Source organism: Dipteris shenzhenensis, chromosome 11, assembly GCF_047967505.1.
Source record: "Dipteris shenzhenensis isolate YYH24624 ecotype China chromosome 11, Dip_SZ_1.0, whole genome shotgun sequence".
NCBI lineage: Eukaryota > Viridiplantae > Streptophyta > Polypodiopsida > Gleicheniales > Dipteridaceae > Dipteris > Dipteris shenzhenensis.
The window spans coordinates 42664932-42686415 of record NC_141606.1 but is presented as its reverse complement, the minus strand read 5'-3'; the positions used below and the strand labels follow the sequence as shown (position 1 = coordinate 42686415).

The following is a 21484-nucleotide window of genomic DNA, read 5'->3' as shown; positions in this document are numbered from 1 at the left end:
AGGAAATAAAGAAGGGCGGAGGGGGAGAAAAAGCGAACCTCACAGGCTCTCGAAGCGGTGGAGCATGAAGGTGAGTAGAGGTAGCAGCAGAGAGTTGGAGACGACAAGGCATGAAGAAGATGAAGACTAGCGATGCGATGAAGACTAGCTTGCAATGGGTCGAAGCAAAGGAGAGGAGTTCATTCAATAGAGCTATGGAAGCAAGAAAGAAAAGAATTTGGACCACTGTTTGAATTAGCAAAAGAAAAAAGCAAACACTAAACCGCAAAGCAAACCATCCTCATAGCTTGAATTCATGGATTTTGTTTGATCCTGCTGCCTAAAAATAGGAAGTGCCTAGTAGCTAGAGCTGTGCCCCTAAGGGGCAGTGCTAACAAACAAGAGTATTCATTTGTGATGCCGGAAAAGTGTGCAATTGAAGTTGTTGGTTGGTTGGTTGGTTGGTGTCCCGAAGCTTTGGGCGATGGCGAAAGCACACCACCCGCTTTATCGCCTTCGATGCCCTCTGCATGCACCGCCCTCCTGCTCCCTCCATGGCTTCTTGCCTTTCCTCGCCTTGACCCCCACACCATGGCTCTCCATGATCTCCCCAAAAAAGCCACCGCTGTTGTCTGTGCTTTCAATCTTATCGCCTTCCTTTGCCTCCTTTATGCCCTCTTGAGCCCCGTTTACTTCTACTCTAGCGTGTCTTCTTCCCTGGCCGCGATTAGACTCACATGGCGCCGTTCTGAAGTTTAGCGACTTGTGTTCCTAATATAATCCGTTCATTCTGTGCCATTATCGTGAAATTCGTCTACAATATCAGTCTTCTGCGCATGCCTTTTGTGGGTTTGGCCTCACGTTTCATTTCTACTTGGAATCAGGTGCCCGAGTTACAGCCGCAGAAACTGCACGTATTCGGGAAGCGTTTGAGGCTCGTCGGGCTCTGGAGCCTGTGGAACTCATCAGACGGGTTGGGTTCCTCTCATCTTTCTATACGAATATGATATAATATCAAGGTCTCCAAGTTGTGTGACAATTTTTGTACTGCCTTTGAAATAGGTCAAAGAAATTCAAGAGGAATCTAACAAAGCAGCATTGAGCGATCCTAAATTGCCTGCTGCAAGAAAGAAATATGCTGCAGAGCTTGCAGACAGGTTAAAACAGTTGAAAGGGGCTAATGCCAAAAAGAATCAGCAAGGTGAAATCTTTGGCATAATCTTTAAAAGCTGTAGAGGCCTGGTCTTGTGATTTTTTCTTCTTTGGCTTGCTTCCTTGTCCAATATTTGTTGGAGTGAGTTGCGCATGGAGCATGCAACCTCTCATTAAGTGTCAGCATTGTAGGCTACGTCTGGGCTTGTCTAGATTTCTTATACTGACAAAGATGATGCAAGTCCCTGGTAAGAAACACTTTACAGACCTGAAGAATAAACAGCCAAAACACCATGTATGGATATGTAGATCAAGTACAAAACCAGCCCTCAATTGAACCACCACCTGCTGCAAACATCAGCCAGGTATGGCACCACTATGGGCTCCAAAAGCTGCACCTTGTGCTGTGGGACTGCAGACTGCTGTGTGCCCCTTCAAGGCTTCAGTAGCTGCTCATGGCAGAGCCCGGCTGTCTCTCCTATTGTTGGAGAATACTCAAAATCTATGCATACAATGAAAGATATACTTAGATAATGAAATAAAGAGTTGGAAAGAGAGCTGACAGAAAGAAAAGCTATAAGTTAATATATTCATGGAAACAGCATCTGTGTTCTTAGATCTACAGTCTTGTTTCATCGAAGACAACTACTCATAGACTCACAGCAATGAGCCATGTAGATATAGCAAGGGCTGGTAAAACGCGAGAGCCAGCCAGTGATCAAGCCAGGGATTGCACCACAAATGCTGGATCTCAAACACCAAAGAGAGCCGGCCAAACCACACCATCACCTTAACTAATACCACCATTACATTTGGATCTGCCACGTGCTCTTCCACTAACCTATGGCTGCTAATTATTGAACCCTTCCCAACACCTATGCACCTCCACGTTGCTCTTCAGCTTGCTGATCTGCACACTGGAGTGCTCTATATGAATCAGGACTCACAGCTGCTCTTCACCCATGTGGTGATCTGCACACTGGGAATGCCGAAGCTGTACTCACGATAGGATTGAAATCCCCCCAAACTGGCCTACTAGGTGATCATCTGCTGACCCGCTATGGCTGACCATAAAGTCAATTGACTACAGCAGGGTGCTGCTGACTTGTAAGATTGGCCGACCTGTCGAGGCCAACAGTACAACTGACTACAGCAGGGTTCTGCTGGGCTGAGATCAGCCGATCTGCCCCACTCATGGGCTCATCGCTTGGCTTAACACCAACCCCATGAGATCTCCAGTTGGGCCCATGAGCAGCCCTAACTGAGGAGTGTAAATAACTCTAAGAAGGCTGAATCTTTGTTGCTATGGGCAGCCTGGTTGCTGCCCAAATGGCAACCCGTAATCCATAAGTATGCACCAATGTGCACCCTTCACATGTGCCTACATTGCACATCTCTTAGTTGCATCCCATCTATTGGTCTGATTCCTGTTGTCCTCGTATGGGGGCTCATAGGGTAGGGTGTTGATGTCTATTTTCAAGTACCCCCTCTTCGAGGAACTTGATACACTCACAGTGCCACTTGTTAGTGGCACTACCAATCCAAGTCACCTGCATGCCAGAATCGTTCAACATCCAGTCACATCTACAACCTTGGTCCTCGAAACTTGTACAATGAGATCCATGTGGCTGCTCCACAAAATGTGCTTTCTTCCAAAAGGTCTGGAACTATGACCAAGTTTCACTGAAGTTTGAGTCCTCAGCTTACCAAGATCATGTGTAATCGCTCCTGTTCTCTGGGCTTTCCAATTTTGTGACACAGTCTTTAATCAGCTCACATATACTTGTCCAGCATCATGCCCTTAATCCAACTTTGTCAAAGTCGTGCTTTAGTGGAAGCTTGTTTTCAGATTTATTCAAATTGACACTTGAGATTTATAACTAAAAAACTAAAAAGATTAAAACAACATTGACATGGCTTGGAACTTAAAATAGAGAGAGAGAGAGAGCACAGAAACAACAAGGGAATCAGAGGGGGAGAATATAGTGGGCCTCCAAAGAGGGAAAAATAGAACTGAACAATGTCTGGCCTAGAGGGCTGGATACAACTGTAAAGGACAATTACTGTATGGAGGGAGAACCCTCCCTACAAAAGAGAACTAGAGACTGCTGTACCAGACTGAATCAGCTGAGGACTAACTGAAGGAGGGCTGGAAGGGGCTGCAGGGCTGCTGCAGACTCTTTTGCCCTGATCCCGATCCCTGGAGCTACTGCTGCTGAGGGCTAGAGCACTAAAAGACTTGGATGAAGAATGAAGCCAAGGGGCTGCCTTATATAGGCTTTTAGGGCAGATTGACCGACCCTGGTCAGCTGGTCAACGCCAGCGTTTACCAGGAAAATTCAATGTGTTGACATTTGACGAAAGAGTCAACTCTGCCTTTTTTTGACTTGCATTGTTTTTTGAGACTTCCTGGCAGTATTTGATGGCGCTGTAGCCTGTAGGCAACATGCCACGGGCTGTGGATGCCCATGACATCGCCTTCTGCTGAAATTAGAATTGGGGTATGAAGAGAGCCTTCCAATATGCTGGAGTGAGTGGCTGACTGTGATATTCTTGGCACATGAATCCTGATCTGATGGAACTGAATACCTAGTTCATGAATCCTGATGTGGCAGAACTAAATCCCAAGGTCTTCTGCTGACTTTTGGTAAGTATACTTGCTGTGGTCTAATGATCCAGGAAGATGCTCAATTTGATTCTCCTTTATGCGTATTGGTGATAGGGACGGAGGAAGATTCGTCGTGAGGGAGACATCCTAGTCTTGTTGTAATACTATGTCTTGCTGGGTCCAGTCTCAAGCCCTCTGCAATACTGAAATCAAAGATCGAGGTGGATCACCTCTAAGCCAAGTAATGAACTTTGATCCATGGCCTTCCAAGCCTTGGTTCTCGTAGTCTGGTCAGATTTTGAACTGGTGCCACCATCGAGCCCCCAAGATGATGTCCGCTGCCTAAATAGGTGCAACCCTAAGTGCCCAACTGTCCACCCACCCTGAGATCTTCAGAGTGGGTGAGGATACATGCATGTTGCTCTCTACCTGCTGCCCGGAAATTTGGCTTTATGGAGGTGTCTCCATAAAGTATTTGCAATGGGACCCCAATTGTGCTTTTGCTATAGCACGACTGTTATGGTAGGGAGCAAAGAGGACTTAACCTTCAGGAGCATGATGCTGTGTGTTACAGACTCTCAACTAACTACTGATAATCACGAGAGCTAGCATCATAACTTTCCACCCAGCCAACCTTGCTGGAGCGTGAGAGTACACACAGAGAAAATCAAAATCTGAAAACATATGTGAAGGTCCCTTCTCATTCTCTCACTAACTCGAACAAGCCCCATCTCCCTAGATGGATCTAGATGCCACATGTCATCATTATAGGGCCTTTCCTAATGCATCTTTTTTTTAAAAAACCCTCACTTGGGATACTTTGAAATCCTTTGCTCCTAGGCACATTTCTTGCATTAGGCCCTTAGCCTTAAATCCACCTAGTCTGGTGCTATCAGCCCTCACCTAGGACCTTGACATTAATTCCCTCTCGATCATTTACATGAAGCGCAAACAGATATATTACAAACGTAGATCCTTAAGGGAAATGTCGACTGATTCTTCCGAGGTCATGCCACCTCAGCTAGAGCGTAACATTCCTTCCCTCTTCAGACATCAGCGTCCTCGATGATAAAGTCTAGGAACACTCTCCGCAACTGGTATACGGATTCCCAGGTAGCTTCTGATAGAGGCTGACCATGCCATGCAACCAACACCGTGGGTATCTTCCGATTTCGCACTTGCATTGTTCCTCGGTCTAGGATTCTTGTTGGTTTGCGTCTTGCATTATCCTCTATCTCCTGAAATAAAACCACACCTTCGATTAGTGAGTCACCTGTATGCAAAAATTTCTTTAAACGAGAAACATGAAACACTGGGTGCACCTTGCAACCCTGTGGTAATTCTAATTTATAGGCTACCTTGCCTATTCTCTTTAGAATTAACCACGGCCCACAATATCGAGGTGATAACTTAGCACACTCTCCTGTAGTCAAAGACTTAGAGTGCGAAGGAACTCTGAGATAAACTTTTTCTCCTTCCTTAAATTCTCTTATAGATTGGTTTTCATCCGCATACACCTTGGCTCTATCCATAGCCTGGCGGATATTAGCTCTCGCAAGTGCTAGCATCTCCCGCTTCTGAACCACAAAGGTATTCCAACTGTAGTTGGATTCGCTGGTCTATAACCATAATTCAATTCAAATGGACTAAACTCCGTAGAGGAATGTTTTCTGTCATTGTAGACAAACTCTAACAATGGCAACCACTTGTCCCATGTATGTTGCCTCAATGACACATATGCCCTCAGCATATCCTCTAAAATCTGGTTGACTCTCTCTGTCTGACCATCCGTTTCAGGATGATCCCCACTACTCATTTCCAACTCAGTCCTTAGTGTCTTAAATACCGTTGTCCAAAAATGACTGGTAAATTTGACATCTCTGTCTGACACTATGGATCTAGGCAATCCATGCAGATGAAATATATGTCTAATAAACAAATCCGCCACTTGCGGGGCACTAACAGACTCTCTAGTCGGAATGAAGTGAGCCATCTTGGTTAGACGATCAACCACCACAAGGATAGAATCATACCCTCCTTGTGTCATAGGCAGACCCACAATAAAGTCCATCTCCCACTTGCCTTACTTACCTGACACGAGAAACACCGTGTCACATATTCAGGAATATGCTTTTTCATCTTTGGCCAAAAGAAATCTCGCTTCACGAGATCATATGTCTTCTCGACTCCTAGATGTCTCGCACATGGGCTATCATGGCAATGTCGAATGACTCTCTGCCTGAGATCATTCTGACTAGGTACTACAACCTTGCTATTTCTTTTCAGCATACCATCCCTTATGGTATATCTTGCGTATGTTTGCCTTTTCTGGATGCCAGGTCATCCTTTTCTTTCCCAGGTCTAAACACATGAGCTTTAGGGCATAAGCTCTGGACAAACTCGTCCACCTTTTGAGTTTCTTTAATCTCGGTCATTAGAGCACTCTCTAATACCGTAAAAGTCATATTGTGCATAATGCGAGACAACGCATCAGCAACCTTATTATCCTTCCCTCTTCGGTACTGAATCGTTAAATTAAACTCCTGCATGAGCTCTGCCCACCTAGCTTGGCGGCCCCTCAAGTCAGGCTGTTTACAAAAATGTTTCAGAGTATCATGATCCACATCCACATAAAACTCTGAACCATACAAATAATGCCTCCATGTTTTCAAAGCATGGATAACAGCATATAACTCCAATTCATGAGTTGGCCAATTTCGCTGAGAGGGAGAAAGCTTCTTGCTTTCAAAGGCTACTGGCCTTGCCTCTTGAAGAAGAACCGCTCCTACCGCAATGCCACTTGCATCGGTTTCTAGAAAAAAAGGTTTCTGGGGATCAACTATTTTTAACACCGGTCCTGAAACCACAGCTTGTTTCACGGCATTAAAACTTTCTTGTTGATTCTGTCCCCATATAAAAGGTACTTTATTTGAGGTCAGATCAGTCAATGGCGATACTATTTCGAAATATCCTTTGATATGTCTTCGATAAAATTGGAGAAATCCCAAGAATGATCGCAAAGTGGTCAGACTCTGAGGGATTGGCCAAGTTAGTACCGCAGCCACTTTCTTTGGATTCATTTCTACCCCCTCTGGAGTAATTATGAATCCTAAATATTCGAGTCTAACCATACACAGTATAGTTTTCTTTTTATTTACATAAAAACTGGCTTTTCTCAAAGTACTGAACACTATTCTTAAGTGTTCGCGATGCTCAGTAATACTTTTACTGAATATCAGAATATCGTCAATAAAATTTACTACAAACTTTCCGATAAACGAAATCGTTCATAAGCATGACGAATGTAGCAGGAGCATTGGTAAGTCCAAAGGGCATTACTAAAACTCATAATGACCAAACTTGCTTCTGAAAGCGGTTTTATGCACATCGTCGGCTCTAATCCAGATTTGATGGTAGCCACACTTAAGATCTATCTTGCTGAAAATCACGGCTGCATGCAATGCATCTAGCAAATCATCAATCCGAGCCATTGGATACCTGTGCTTAATAGTGATATTATTCAATGCTCTGTAATCTATACAGAGGCGAAACGTATCATCCTTTTTCTTCTTTAATATCACTGGCGAAGCAAAGGGTGAGAAACTTGGCTGAATCTACTCCAACTTGAGGTATTCTTCCAATTGCCTTCGCACCTTCGCTTCTTCGGTAAAACTCATTCGATAGGGAGGTCTATTTACAGGTTCTGCCCTCGGGATTAGTTCGATCTTATGCTGAACATTCCGCTCTGGAGGTAACCCATAAGGTAGCTCATCCCTAAAACAGTCAGAGAACTCCTCTGCTGTAAGATCAGCCAGCTTGGCCATTTCACCGCTTTGCGAAACATCGGTGCTAGCCGAAGAATCATCAACCGGCTCTACCGATGCTATACAAAGGAATATAAACTCTTCTTGAGCTTTTCGGATTTCCATCACGGAAACCAACCATCCCTGAGGTACATCTTTCTCACCTCGTAAGACATAAAGCACATCATTCAGCTTGAATTGATATACGTGCTTTTTCCAATCAATGGTTCGATTCTTTCTAGAATGCCATGCCTTACCCAGGGCTATATCTGCATGAGCAAGCTTAGTCATTTCAAAATCAAGCTTCTCAACATAGTCCTGAATACAAAGCTCCAACTGGGTAACCCTTTGGTCCCATACTTCAGTTGAACTTCCATCTGCCATCCTGACTGTATACGCATAGTCAGATGGGCTAGTCTTTAACTTCAGCCTCTTCACGAGCTTGGAGTTAATTACATTGTGAGTTGACGCAGAGTCAAACAACACAATGACATCATAATTGGCCACTTGTCCTTTCATCTTAATTAACTCCGTATCATTAAAGGCTGTATATCTCGTTGTTGCGGGCTCAGATAGGATGTTATTCGGTGCTCTCGTTACTAGCTTAGCAATAGACACACATAACAAACAAGGTACTTTCCTCTGAGAAGATCCCGCTAGCTGAATCTGCATCTATTCCGCTCTGGGACTTCCCTCCATTTCCACGTCGCATTTTGAGACTACCATTTCAGCCATCCGACGATCCTTATTTCGTGGATAATCTTTCCACTGATGATGCTGAAGGCAACCAAAACACAAGCCTTCTCTCCTCGCTTTTTCTCTTTGCTCTGGGTTTAAGGGAGACTTTGACCAAGCCCGAGCTGCCATTGGTGTTACTTTCCTCTTCACTCCAATGGTGGTACTTGATTTAGGAGTTTCAGCTGGTTTCGCCTACTTGGCTTGACCACTCGGCTGAGAACCGCTCCCTTTACTAATCCACTTCTTCTTAAACCCATATTTCTTCTGGTACCCATACTGGGTTCCGACCTGCACAAACCCACTTGGCCTGCTACCCTTGGCATCTTCATAGTTCAGGGCTATGGCTATTGCATCATCCAACGTGTTCGCATACTTAGCCCGAACTTCCATTTTAATCCAATCATTCAATCCAAATATGAAATCTTTCACTTGGATTGATTGAGGTAGGGGTTCATCAACCTTCATTACATTCTCTCGAAACTTACCAGTGTATTCTGCTTCTGACCCAATTCTCTGATGAAGGTTTCTATACTGATCCCAAGCTCGGGATGCTTGTCAGGAGGTAAGAAGTATTTTCTGAATTCTCTTTTAAACCCCTCCCAGGTAGTGGATGCTATACCATCTTATTGTTGCTTAATCCACCACCTATCCGCTGTCTCACTAAACATGTGGGTGGCCTCGCGGATTTTCTTGATATCATTTTTGATTTCACAAATGGCGAACGCCTCATCCCATTTGTGCAACCAGGTCTCAATGATATGGGAATGTTGGAAAGGTCACCTCCCCATCTGTAAGCCCCCAAATGAGGAGAGCATGGGGGGGGTGAACCTAGGTTTTTGAGTGTCTGTCACATGGGCATCTGATTGGATGCCATGTGGGCAAGAATCATAGAGATGGTGGGTACCTGGAGCTAGGATGGATCTGCAGTAGCAAAAGGCGAAGCAGTAGCCAGCACAAGGAACCCGTACGGCGCAAGACACGTGGCCAGGAAGAGGGCCTGGCAGAGGCACAGACATTGGAGGGAGTGCAGGCCCATATCTGCAGCAGGAAAAGTGGCTTTCAGTGGGCAGGAAACAGGCCTTTTATAGGCTGGATATATGCCTTGAAAGGAGGGCCAAAGGGCCCTGGAAGTTTGGGCCAGAAAGCCCTGGGTTGTGTGCTTTATAGGGCTGGACCAGCCACAGACTGGTCGGCCAGTCTGTACCAGGCTGGTCGGTTTTTATCAGCCCCCCCTGGGGCCTATATAAAGAGGCCATTCAGGCCTCATTTCATCATCACTTGCAGCAGCAGATCTAGAGCAGAAAGGAGCAGCAGGCAGCCACCCTCTGGACCTACATTCAGGAGGATAGAGAGGTGCTAGCAGGGCTGCAGACTTAGCCAGGAGGCTGCCCAACTAGGCTGGTTTCCAGACAGCAAGGTGGAGAGGATCATTCTAGACGGAAAGTTTACTTACGCTCGAGGTGGAGCACGCGGACTCTAGTCTAGAGATAGCCAGCAGATAGGAGAAGGACTTTGTGGTAAGATCAGAGGACCACACCATTGGTGGGACTCTGGATTTGTCTCTCTTGTATTGTGTCCATAGTTGTGGACCGAAATATATTATATGGTGGTTTCTCTATCTAGTTTGGTTCATTGTCTATTGATGAGTCTGCACACCTATTGAATGCACATAAGTAAAGAAGTTTGTGATTCCACACCCACACTGCACACTGTGTGAGCTCCTGGGCATTATTTCTGCTGCGTGTACCCTCTGTTGGGTATTTTCTAACATGGAACTACGGTCATTCATCCGACCAGAATACTTTTCCGGCCTATAATTGGCAATATTAGGTACTTTAGCCCTCCTAGGCTCGACCGTATGGACACTAGAATCCGGTTCCATCGGAGCCTTTCTTTTCTTATCTCGAGAAGATCTGGCAGACATATTGTGTATCACTCTTCTAAGTTCAGAATGCCCTGCATTTACTGATAATCACGGGAGCTAGCACCATAACTTTCCACCCAGCTAACCTTGCTGGAGCGTGAGAGTACACACAGAGAAATCAAAATTTAAAAACATACGTGAAGGTCCCTTCTCATTCTCTCACTAACTCCAACAAGCCCCATCTCCCTAGATGGATCTAGATGCCACATGCCATCATTATAGGGCCTTTCCTAATGCATCTTTTTTTTAAAAAACCCTCACTTGGGATACTTTGAAATCCTTTGCCCCTAGGCACATTTCTTGCATTAGGCCCTTAGTCTTAAATCCACCTAGTCTGGTGCTATCAGCCCTCACCTAGGACCTTGACATTAATTCCCTCCCGATCATTTACATGAAGCGCAAACACATATATTACAAACATAGATCCTTAAGGGAAATGTTGACTGATTCTTCCGAGGTCATGCCACCTCAGCTAGAGTGTGACACTGTGAGAGCTTGTGGCTGCCACAGTATGAGCATACTTGTGATGCTTAAGTACTTAGTGGCAGCTCATGGCTGATGATGAGCATGAAGCTACAAGCAAGCAGGATGTGAGTAGATGGGCAAGTGTGACTGTAAGTAGGAGTTGCATACAAGCAGTGCCCAGGTGTGAAGCAAGAAAGGCGCCAAAAAGCAACATTTCGTAACCTGAGCATTACATGGTCTAGTTCGGCATGATTATGTTGACCTTCCCATACAAAATGTCCTGTAGAATGTGAAGAGAATGTTCTCTTCACATATGAAACTTTCTCCAACCATCTCCTTATCCTTAGTTCCCTAGGTGTTCTATAAACATATTGAGGAGAACACCATCCCTAGGTTTCATATGAAGCAAACGGTGTTCCTTGGTAACTATGTAGATCTTAGGGAAAAGCTCAATGGTCTGAGTTAACGCAAGACTTTGATTTTTCGTTGAGATATTGGAAATTATGAAAATTTAATGTGGTAGTAGATTCTCTTAGCTGAATGCTAAGAATTAATGAATTAAGTTTTGTTCAATTTCAAAATGACTTGCTAGGTCCTTAAGCTGGCATCGTCACCCAAGGTAAATACAAACACACAAAAATTAATGTGGTAGTAGATTCTCTTAGCTGAATGCTAATGATTAATGAATTAAGTTTTGCTCAATTTCAAAATGGCTTGCTAGGTCCGTAAGTGGGCATCGTCACCCAAGATAAATACAAACACAAAAAAACTAGTGCAAAGTATCTAAGCTCATGGAGAGGATTTGACCTGTGGTGGTATCACTATGGTAGTCCTTTGTTGTTTAAGGAGCTAAGTCCACGGGGCGAGTGAGAATGGAGAAGAGGGTCTCGGCAGAGAAGGCTTTGGTGATGGTGGGTGCTATGGCAGCATGTAATCCATGATAGAGCACTGGCATCGGTTAATTTGCATGGTCCTCACTTTGTTTCCTGGCGCTATCTCTTCGTCAGACAAGTGCCGTTGAAACCAGCCTCAACAACGTAAAGGGTGGTAGGATCCACTTAAATATAGCATACACAGTAAATAGACAAGTAAATATGCACCACAGAACAAATTACAGGGGAGCTAGAGAGCTCCTACTTAGAAACAAAGACACCGATTGGCCCCAAACATTGGCGCCCCTTGCGGTACTTATTTAACATTCATTTGAAGCCAAGAGGCTGATTACAAAGGTCTCTGGGAATCTGCTCATAGGCAAACCAACGTCCTTAGACTTCCCGTCCAGCCCACCCTGTAATTCCCTGCTCAACTTCAAACGGTGTGAATAGCATCCAATCCCTAGGAAATCCTGTATCCTCAGCCAACCAAAGCATGCAACAGAGACCCCAATAGCATCCACTGTCTGAACCACTCCTGCAATCGCACATCCAAGTGCTCAACCAGCCAACACGGCTGAACAACTGCAAGACAAAGTCCTCAACGGCTGAACTCTGGTGCAATCAAACAACCAAACACTTCCCAGCGGGTTGTCACAGTCTATAGCCTCCTTGGCCACTGCCCAATAGCATAAATCAATCCTTCTTCACAAGGAAAGAAACCCAAACGCAATAACTAGCCGGGAACCAACCTGGGAAAGCAAAAGCAGGCAAAGACAAGCCCTCTTCTACTTGGAGTTCACAGAACAAAGGTCACCCTGGCTAGAAAAGCCAAGATCCTGCGGAGATAAGCTGATTCTGCCCTGGCACAGCCCCAACAACAGCCTAGAAGCGAACACCCACACTTGGAAAGTTGCCAAAGTTAGCTAGCACAGCCTGGAAGCCACCAGAATCAAATTGCAATCTTCCTGGACAGCCTGAAAAATCGCAATTTTCCTACACAGCCTGGACAGCCCAGAAATAGAATCGCAATTTTCCTTGCACAGCTTGGACACTCCTGAAAAAGAAATTGCAATCCCTATAGCAGCCCGGAAATACCTGGAAATAGTTCCAGAATAGGACGCAGTCACCTGGCATAGCCCGGAGGTCTTGGAAACTAGATCGCAATCTGCAACAGACACCCGTGGTAGAAATCGCAATCTGTAGCAGGCCCTGGATCTGGTGCGTTTTCCTCTGGCAGGCTCTTGAAGCTCTGCGATTTTTGTTCTAGCAGCTCCTGGCAGGCTCTGGCAGGTCACAACTGATGATCTGGCTCCTTCTGAAACTGATTTGGCCAACTGAACCCAAAATAAGAGCTCTAGGCCCCTTTTGTAGTCTTGTGCTAAAAATAGCAGTTTTTAATTGCACCACTCTTTTGGCCTTCTTGTTGCACACTTTGTCATGACAAGAGAAATCACTAATATGTGATTAGTAGACATTAAAACATTATTATTATGTTATATGCCAATGGTGTAACATGTATTTGTATTTATGATGGACACTGACCGATTTGTTATGGCGGTGGATCATCTGAGTAGATAGGACTAGTCGAGCTGGAGCCACTGCTTCAGACGGCATCGAATTTGGACATGTGATACTTATTCTATTAATAAAAATGTGCACACACGTGTCTAGGTCCTAGGGGCAATAGGAAGGGAAGGGTGCATTAAGGTGCATTGAATGGTAAATGCATGGGTCATAGGCTAAGGGTAGGTGTAAATGGGAAGGTGGAACTTGAGTGATCTCAAGGGATATTAATGAAAGGGTATCACCCTTTCATTGTGAATCTCACGTTGCATTCTCTCTACCACATGGCATTCATCCGTCATCTCCATTCATCCGTCATCTCTCTCCCACCTTGCATGTAGGTCGAAAAAGAAACAAGTACTCTCACGAGGGCGCTCTTCCCCATTGGAGGGCCAATCAGCATTCAAATTCTACATGCATTGCACACATTTGCATTCTCAAAAAGTGTGGATTTTCACATTTGGTATTAGAGCGGTGACGATCAACGAGCGGGACGAGAAGAGGGCGACAATTGCGGACAACGCAAGTCGCAAGAGAAGTTGCGGAAGAGCATCACGACCGACCGATCTCGGAAGGGATTTTTCTGAAAATTTTTGGTCTTGAACGGTGAACAGGGTGTCCTCACGAGGTGAATTGCGCCCCTCCCCCCATGTGAATGTACCCTTAAAAGCCTCAAACCATGAGGAAAAGGGATCCCCCGTTCTCCCCAACGGAAAGTCGGATCGGAATAAGATTTTAAGGGGGTGATCCACCCATCAAGGACCCCCTATAACGGTATCTAGAGCTCCAGTCCGCTCAAAACAAGTAGCCCAAACGGAGCGTACCAGTTTACAGCAGAAATACAAGAAGAAAAAAACTTGAAAGAGAAGGGAAAGGAGGTCATTTTAAGTATCTTCTCAACACAAACGAAGCGGGAGTCGGATAAGTACCACCAACTCTACAACACTTGACTTTTGCTGTAAAATAAACCTCTTTTTTTGGAAATTACAGCAAGACATTTTCTCTCTTGTATTACTAAAAGGAAAGAATGGAAGGGGAAGGGACATATAACAATGAACTTATTCCTTTTCCTCCATTACCCCAAGGAGAGAGAGAAAGAATACCTTCACCCCCCCTTGAAGAGGATGGATTAGGTGAGAGTTATACACATCTTGAGTATGATAACCCACAAATAGATTTACAGCAATCTCTCCTTCAACAACCTCTTGATAGGGAGTTCTCCTTTCGTAATGAAAGAAGAAATGAGACCAGCCAAGAACAAGGTGATGAGTTCACGCCTTCAACTCAAAGCCCAGTACACATGGATTATAATCCAAGTGCAAGAGGAAGAGAGGAGACTTCTGTTGATAAGCTGATTTTTCAGCTTAGCAATATGATTGAGCAGTCCATTATGACAAGATTAGGGACTAAGAGAACTTTAAACTTCGGGGATGAAGAGTTGAGTAACCCGTCCAAATTCCAACCGCGAGAGAATTGAGTTCCCCAAATATGATGGGGCAAGGGAGGCTGACAAAATCCTCAATTGGATTCGTCATTTTGAGCTATACTTTGCCCATCAAGACAAGACCGCGAGCAAGAGAAGCTTACATTGCATCTGCAGAAGGATGCTCTAATGTGGTGGTCCTTGTCACAAACAAGGAAAGAGCCTATTCATGAATGGGCTAAGTTCGTGGAGCAACTGAAAGCCACTTTCATGCCACCGAGGCATGAAGAGAACCTAACCTTTTGTTGGGAGAGGTTTAGGCAGTTCGATAATGAGAGTAATGCAGATGTTACAGCCAGATTTTGAAAACTCTCTCTAGAGTTACCTGAAAAGAGTGAGGAAGATAGGAGAAAGAAGTATTTAGCAACCTTAAGCCCAAAAGTAAGGTACGAGGTTGAAATGTTTAACCCGACCACGCTTAAGGACCTCACTAAGCTGGCTGAAATAGCCGAGAGGAAATTGAATCCGCATAAACCCTTCAACAAAGGAAATGAGAAAGCTATTGTACAATATTGTGATACTTCTTTCTATCTTACATGGTGCGTTGCCCTAGCAGCTAGATTTAGATTTAGATGCTCGTTGGGGAGAGACTAAAATGAAAATGTTTAGACTTCACAAGTAGTTGTAGCTTGAATGAAGAGATTTTGGACTACCTTTTGATTAGCCTTCTCCTTTAGTGCTAGCCTTCATCATGGATGAGTCTACCCTTCACCTCCAGAGTGCCGACAGAAACTCAGTACGAAGACTTTGTATAAATGGATGCTCAAGTATGTGTGGGTGTGTGGATTTGTATGTGTGAGAGCATATGTTTATACTATGGTCTACACCCACTGTTGGGTGCTGATGACGTCAGTGGGGATGTCATAGTAGCTAGTCCCTGCTATGCATGATGGAGTTTATGGTTTTCAACCTTGTGAGTGACTATCATGAGATTGAAACTGCACTATGTTGTGTTTTTAGAGGATGAGTTTGGGAATGTTCGTGGATTCATCTAGGTATATGCTTCTGCCGTATTAGTGGACATGCAGATTTCACCTTGTGAAGTTTTCGTCCAAGTTGCGGCCTGCTGGTATTGTGATAATTCTTTCTATCTTACATGGTGTGTTGCCCTAGCAGATTTAGATTTAGATGCTCGTTGGGGAGAGACTAAAATGAAAATGTTTAGACTTCACAAGCAGTTGTAGCTTGAATGAAGAGATTTTAGACTACCTTTTGATTAGCCTTCTCCTTTAGTGCTAGCCTTCATCATGGATGAGTCTGCCCTTCACCTCCGGAGTGTCAACAGAAACTCAGTACGAAGACTTTGTATAAATGGATGCTCAAGTATGTGTGGGTGTGTGGATTTGTATGTGTGAGAGCATATTTTTATACTATGGTCTACACCCACTGTTGGGTGCTGATGACGTCAGTGGGGATGTCATAGTAGCTAGTCCCTGCTATGCATGATGGAGTTTATGGTTTTCAACCTTTTGAGTGACTATCATGAGATTGAAACTGCACTATGTTGTGTTTTTAGAGGATGAGTTTGGGAATGTTCCTGGATTCATCTAGGTATATAATTAAGGAGGGAAAATGTTTCGGATGTAAGAAACATAAGCAGGGCATCCATGGCATAAATGTCCTACTCTATTAGCCAAAATTGTCAAAACCAATTCTGTAAAGGGAAAGGCAAAGCATCCAAGCAGGAGGGTGAGGCTTCTACCTCCTCATCCCAAGACTCTACGATGAACATAGAACCAAGAGTAAATGCTATCCATTCAGCCAACACTGGTGTATGGATGTGTGAACTGAATAGAGAGTAGGCATATTCATTGTAGAGTATGGACGGAGAATAAATATTTTTCTCCTCCGTGTAGAGCGTCTGATAAGATAAATAGGGCTGAAATAGAAGAGTTGGAAAAAGAGATTGAAGGTCTATAGTTTCTATAGACTAAGTAACTCTCCATCGCAAAATCATCCATAGCCAAGGTCTACCTAGTTCAATGAAAACATTTGGGTGAGAGAATCGTTTTAATAGTAACCAATTTGTTAAGAATGTGTTTAAGCTTATTGAGCAGGTTACTGTAAAGAGATTTCAGCAGCTAAGTATTCATAAGAGGATTCTGAGCATGGAGAGATACTGAAGAGGCACTGCAGTGGTACTTTTGCATTTTGAATATTCAGCATCAAGAAGAACTAGAACTTGAAGATGAGATTTAAGTTCGGATTTAGAAGAGATCGTGTACTACCAGGAGAGGATTATTTGCAGATTATGAAGAGGAGATGCAAATGCAGAAGTAAAAGAGAAGCGTACGCAAGAGAAAGAGACGAGAGGATCCAGAAGAGGACTTCTGCCTATTCAAGCAGGAGGGAGTGTCATGACAATAGAAATCACTAATCTGTGATTAGTAGACATTAAAACATTATTATTATGTTATACGCCAATGGTGTAACATGTATTTGTATTTATGATGGACACTGACCGATTCGTTATGGCGGTGGATCATCTGAGTAGATAGGACTAGTCGAGCTGGAGCCACTGCTTCAGACGGCATCGAATTTGGACATGTGATACTTATTCTATTAATAAAAATGTGCACACACGTGTCTAGGTCCTAGGGGCATTAGGAAGGGAAGGGTGCATTAAGGTGCATTGAATGGTAAATGCATGGGTCATAGGCTAAGGGTTGTAAATGGGAAGATGGAACTTGAGTGATCTCAAGGGACATTAATGAAAGGGTATCACCCTTTCATTGTGATTCTCTCTACCACATGGCATTCATCGGTCATCTCTCTCCCACCTTGCATGTAGGTCGAAAAAGAAACAAGTACTCTCACGAGGGCGCTCTTCCCCATTGGAGGGCCAATCGGCATTCAAATTCTGCATGCATTGCACACATTTGCATTCTCGAAAAGTGTGGATTTTCACACACTTTGGCCCTAGGAATTGATTGCCTAGTAACTGGGCACACATTCAGTATTTCCAAGGGCCCACTAGGAATTTTAATTCCCCAAGTCTTGCCCCATGGCCGGTACCCTCACGGCCCAAAGGCTCAAGGCAGTCACGCACAAATTACGGGAGTCACAAATCAAAAGTCCCATAATTTCACGTCCTTGTGATAGCCGTTGTCACCCTATCGGCTGTGCCCCTAGTTTGGCAAACATGGAGGTAACATCCCCAAGCCTAATATGTGCATCAACACGTTGACGGGTCTGCCATGTCTCACTACGGGCATCGGCTATCCCATCTCCTTGGGGACTGCTGGTCCATGCTATCCAATTGGAAAAACTCAATGATCACGCTCCGCATCTATGTGCCCTGAAGAGCAATTGCTCTCTAAATCGTACAGCCTCATGAATGAAGGTCGCTAGATGTCTTTGATCCAGGTGAACCAAGAGCTTGGAAAGATCTTTGAAAAGATAGTGGTGCTGACCTTGGATCTCATAGTACATAGGGCATCTGAAAGCAAAATCTCCTTTAGATCCTAGAGAGAGGCAAGGAAACAAAGGGAGGGAAGTGTGAGGTAAGAAATGTAAGGGATGAAGCTAGGTCCTAGAGAGGGTAGGAATACAGGAGAAAAAGGGGGGACGAGGAGCAGGAGATGCGGGAGTGAACTATGACAGGAGGAGGAAAAACCCCCTTCGGGAGTTGGGGGGGCTAGCAAAATGCAATGGCAACACAACTGGCAAATAAAGGAGGACAACAGGAACAGGTCTTTTGTGGGTTGTGAAAAGTAGAAAGGGCAGTAGAGGTTGAAGAAGAGAGGAGACCAGGAATTCGTGGGCTAGAGAGTGTGCAAGGCCAGCCCCTAGGTTGGCGATGATAGAGAAGGCACAAGGGGGTCAGGAAGGAAAGTGGGGGAAGGAAGCATACCAAACAGTGATTTAGGTGGCAAAGGGATAGACAGGTCAGAGAAATGGAGTAATGGAGCAGTAAATGAAGGCATATAGATGTGGAGGAGGGATAAATCCCTGGAGGACCGCTTGCTAGATGGAAGACACAAGGCAGAGGAGGAGAAGCAGAAGGGAAGAGGTGGGAAAGGAGCAGCACTAAGCAGATTGAGCAGCTTATTCCTCATCCAATACTAACATTCAGTTTGATTTTATGGGAGGTGACTTCAACTTGGATTTTGTACAAGACAAACTGTGACGTGCTCCCTTCCCATCAAAGCAAGGTTGGTTAAGGGCTTCTCCCCACATGGACACCAGGGCCAAGGTGGCATGGCAGATAATGATCCTAGGGGTCGACAGTTCGTAGGAGGGCCTCGTTTCGCAAAACATTGTGCGTGGTTTGATGACAAACTTCTGCAGCATAGCCTTGTCCAGAATGCCCTTACAGGACAAGTCTTGCCCTTGATGAGGAGCTTGTCAAGAATCTGGAGATGATTACAATCATGCCTTTCCTAGGCTAGTCCATAGTGCAAAGAGGAATTGGAGCTCTAGTCTCCCTTTGTACACCATCCACAGCTCCATGGTTGAGACAGAGAGATGCTTGGGTCCACAAAGTACATCAACTGGGCCGAGAGGTCTGCAGGGCCAACACGTTCTGTTGGTCAATGGGACCAGTTTATTCTTGTGGCCTCAGATCAAAGAGGCCAATGTCTTCCCAATTTGAGAGGAGCTAGTAGATGGATATCTGAGATTGATACAGCCATGCCATCCAAATAATGAGAGGAGCCTGGAGCCCTCCCATGTCATTCCGACAAGATGGAAGGCCAGCTTCCTTGGACAAGTGCTTCCTTGAGGGTGATGCTTGGGAGACACAATCGACACTACTCTTTTGCATTGCAGTTAGAGTTGGAGCCGTTGCTCCACCAGACATTGCTGAGCCTTTTGACAAGCTTCCACGACAGGCTGTTCGCATGATTGGCACACAGGCTTGACACTAGGTGATAGATACCGACCCCAAAGCATTCAACACCCTTCCGAAAGGGGACTTTGAATATTTGAGCTGCCTGCTGCAGTCTTGTGATGGATGGCCAGCAGACACAATACAGCCATTCTCAAGGATCTCGACATTATATACATCTTGGACCCTATGCGGGACCAATGTCAAGATGGATCTTGCAAGATACCGAGCAGTGGTAATGCTTTTATAATACCGGATCTCCAAGCATTTTCTATTCTACACAGATAGTAATACAGACATGGGCAAGAAGATCAAGGCGGGCAACAGACAATGGTAGTCAGTTGTTCAAGAAGTGACACACCTCCTTTAACAGGTGTCTCAACGAAAAAGGAGGGGTTATCCCTTGATTATATAATTGGCTTCCTGCAGCTTCTCGTGGGTTCTATAGGAAGGCTGAGTTGTATCTCCATTCTAAATTAATTGCCTTTTGTTTCAGAAAGGTTTTTATGATGCTTCTGTTGCATGATTGCTGATACTGATGCAGTGTAGTCTTTATAATTGTGCGCTTGCAGCTTTAATGGAAATGACCCTTGATGTACTTGAGATGGACACAATTTTTTTGTGTGTGGAAGAGAGCGAGAGAGAGAGAGAGAGAGAGAGAGAGAGAGAGAGAGAGAGAGAGAGGTCCTGAATGACACTTAATGTATGATGTTTGGACTCACAGCTGTTGAAGAATGGCGGAAAAAGAAGCTTGAATCCATGAGAAAGAAGCTAGAGATACATGACAACAATGATAAAAATGAAACTGAAATTATGAAGGACAAGTCATTTGGTGTATAACAAAACTACAGCTGACTTTCTTCTCTCAAATTTGAGGCCTGCTGAGCCAATAGGGGGTGATCTTATGATATTGGAAAGAGATCTTTAGTTTTAATTCTTCTTGGAGTACCCATCATTGCAGTGTCATATAGAGATTAAGCCTTTCAAGGCTCACATATGGCTGTTGGAACATGGGTAAAGCTATAGCAGAGCTGCAAAGGGATGCAACCTTGGATGGGTTCCAGTCCTACGTGCAGCCTCATCGCAATGTATGTGTCAATGAAGCTAATAATATTCTAATTGCGAATTCTAACACTCATGAACCTTCTTTAGCAAAGGAGATTGCATATTGAACTTTAGTAGAGCCAGTTTGTGCGTCTTCTGTGATAGACAAAGTGTGGGCTACTTTGTCTATCCATGATATAATCTTAGATTTTTCAGTCCAGCACCTGAAAAGAACAAATGAATATAACTGCATGAGCAATATGACACACGTGGTGAAAACGTAGGAGTAGACAAAAGCTGTGTTTGCAAACACTAAGAAACATATAAGACTTCGGGATGAAGTAGATGAAGTAACACACTCACTTTTGTGTTGTAAGATCTAGTCCCACCTGAGGGTTGGCCATGCCTTGAAAGACTCTGTGTGTAGTTGTAATCCAAAGCTTGTCTCTTGTGATTGGCACAGTTCTTGTTCACGCTTGAGTGGCTGAAGTTGTCTAGACTTTAAAACTAGCATACCTTCAATGGCAACCAGTGGGAGGTCGCATGGAGATCAAAGGGCATTGTTGGAATTCACGGGCATGTCACTTTGGAATATTAATTATTTGGTTTGCATGCGTTTGGGGCAAAAAACTCTCAAGTAAGAGGCACGACATCCTTCCATTTGTGCCGACAGAAACTTAGTACGAAGACATTGTATAAATGGATGCTCAAGTATGTGTGGGTGTGTGGATTTGTATGTGTGAGAGCATATTTTTATACTATGGTCTACACCCATTGCTGGGCGCTGATGACATCAGTGGGGATGTCATACTAGCTAGTCCTTGCTATGCATGATGGAGTTTATCGTTTTCAACCTTGTGAGTGATTGTCATGAGATTGAAACTGCACTATGTTGTGTTTTTAGAGGATGAGTTTGAGAATGTTCTTGGATTCATCTAGGTAAATGCTTCTGCCGTATTAGCGGACATGCAAATTTCACCTTGTGAAGTTTTCGTCCAAGTTGCGGCCTGTTGGTATTGTGA

General features: G+C 44.4%; 1 protein-coding gene across 2 annotated transcripts; it reads left to right on the top strand.

The window, feature by feature from the left end:
* The first annotated feature begins 455 nt into the window (after positions 1-455).
* Positions 456-20527, top strand: LOC147897028 (uncharacterized). 2 transcript variants are annotated; one of them, XM_087381970.1, is made up of 4 exons: positions 456-724; positions 879-952; positions 1042-1180; positions 20143-20527. In XM_087381970.1, the coding sequence occupies exons 1-4, from the start codon at positions 499-501 to the stop codon at positions 20256-20258; spliced, it is 555 nt and encodes a 184-aa protein (XP_087238096.1). In that variant the 5' UTR covers positions 456-498; the 3' UTR covers positions 20259-20527. The 2 variants fall into 2 exon arrangements, with proteins under 2 accessions (XP_087238096.1, XP_087238095.1); XM_087381969.1 differs by having other exon boundaries at positions 456-733; positions 864-952.
* Positions 20528-21484: the final 957 nt, after the last annotated feature.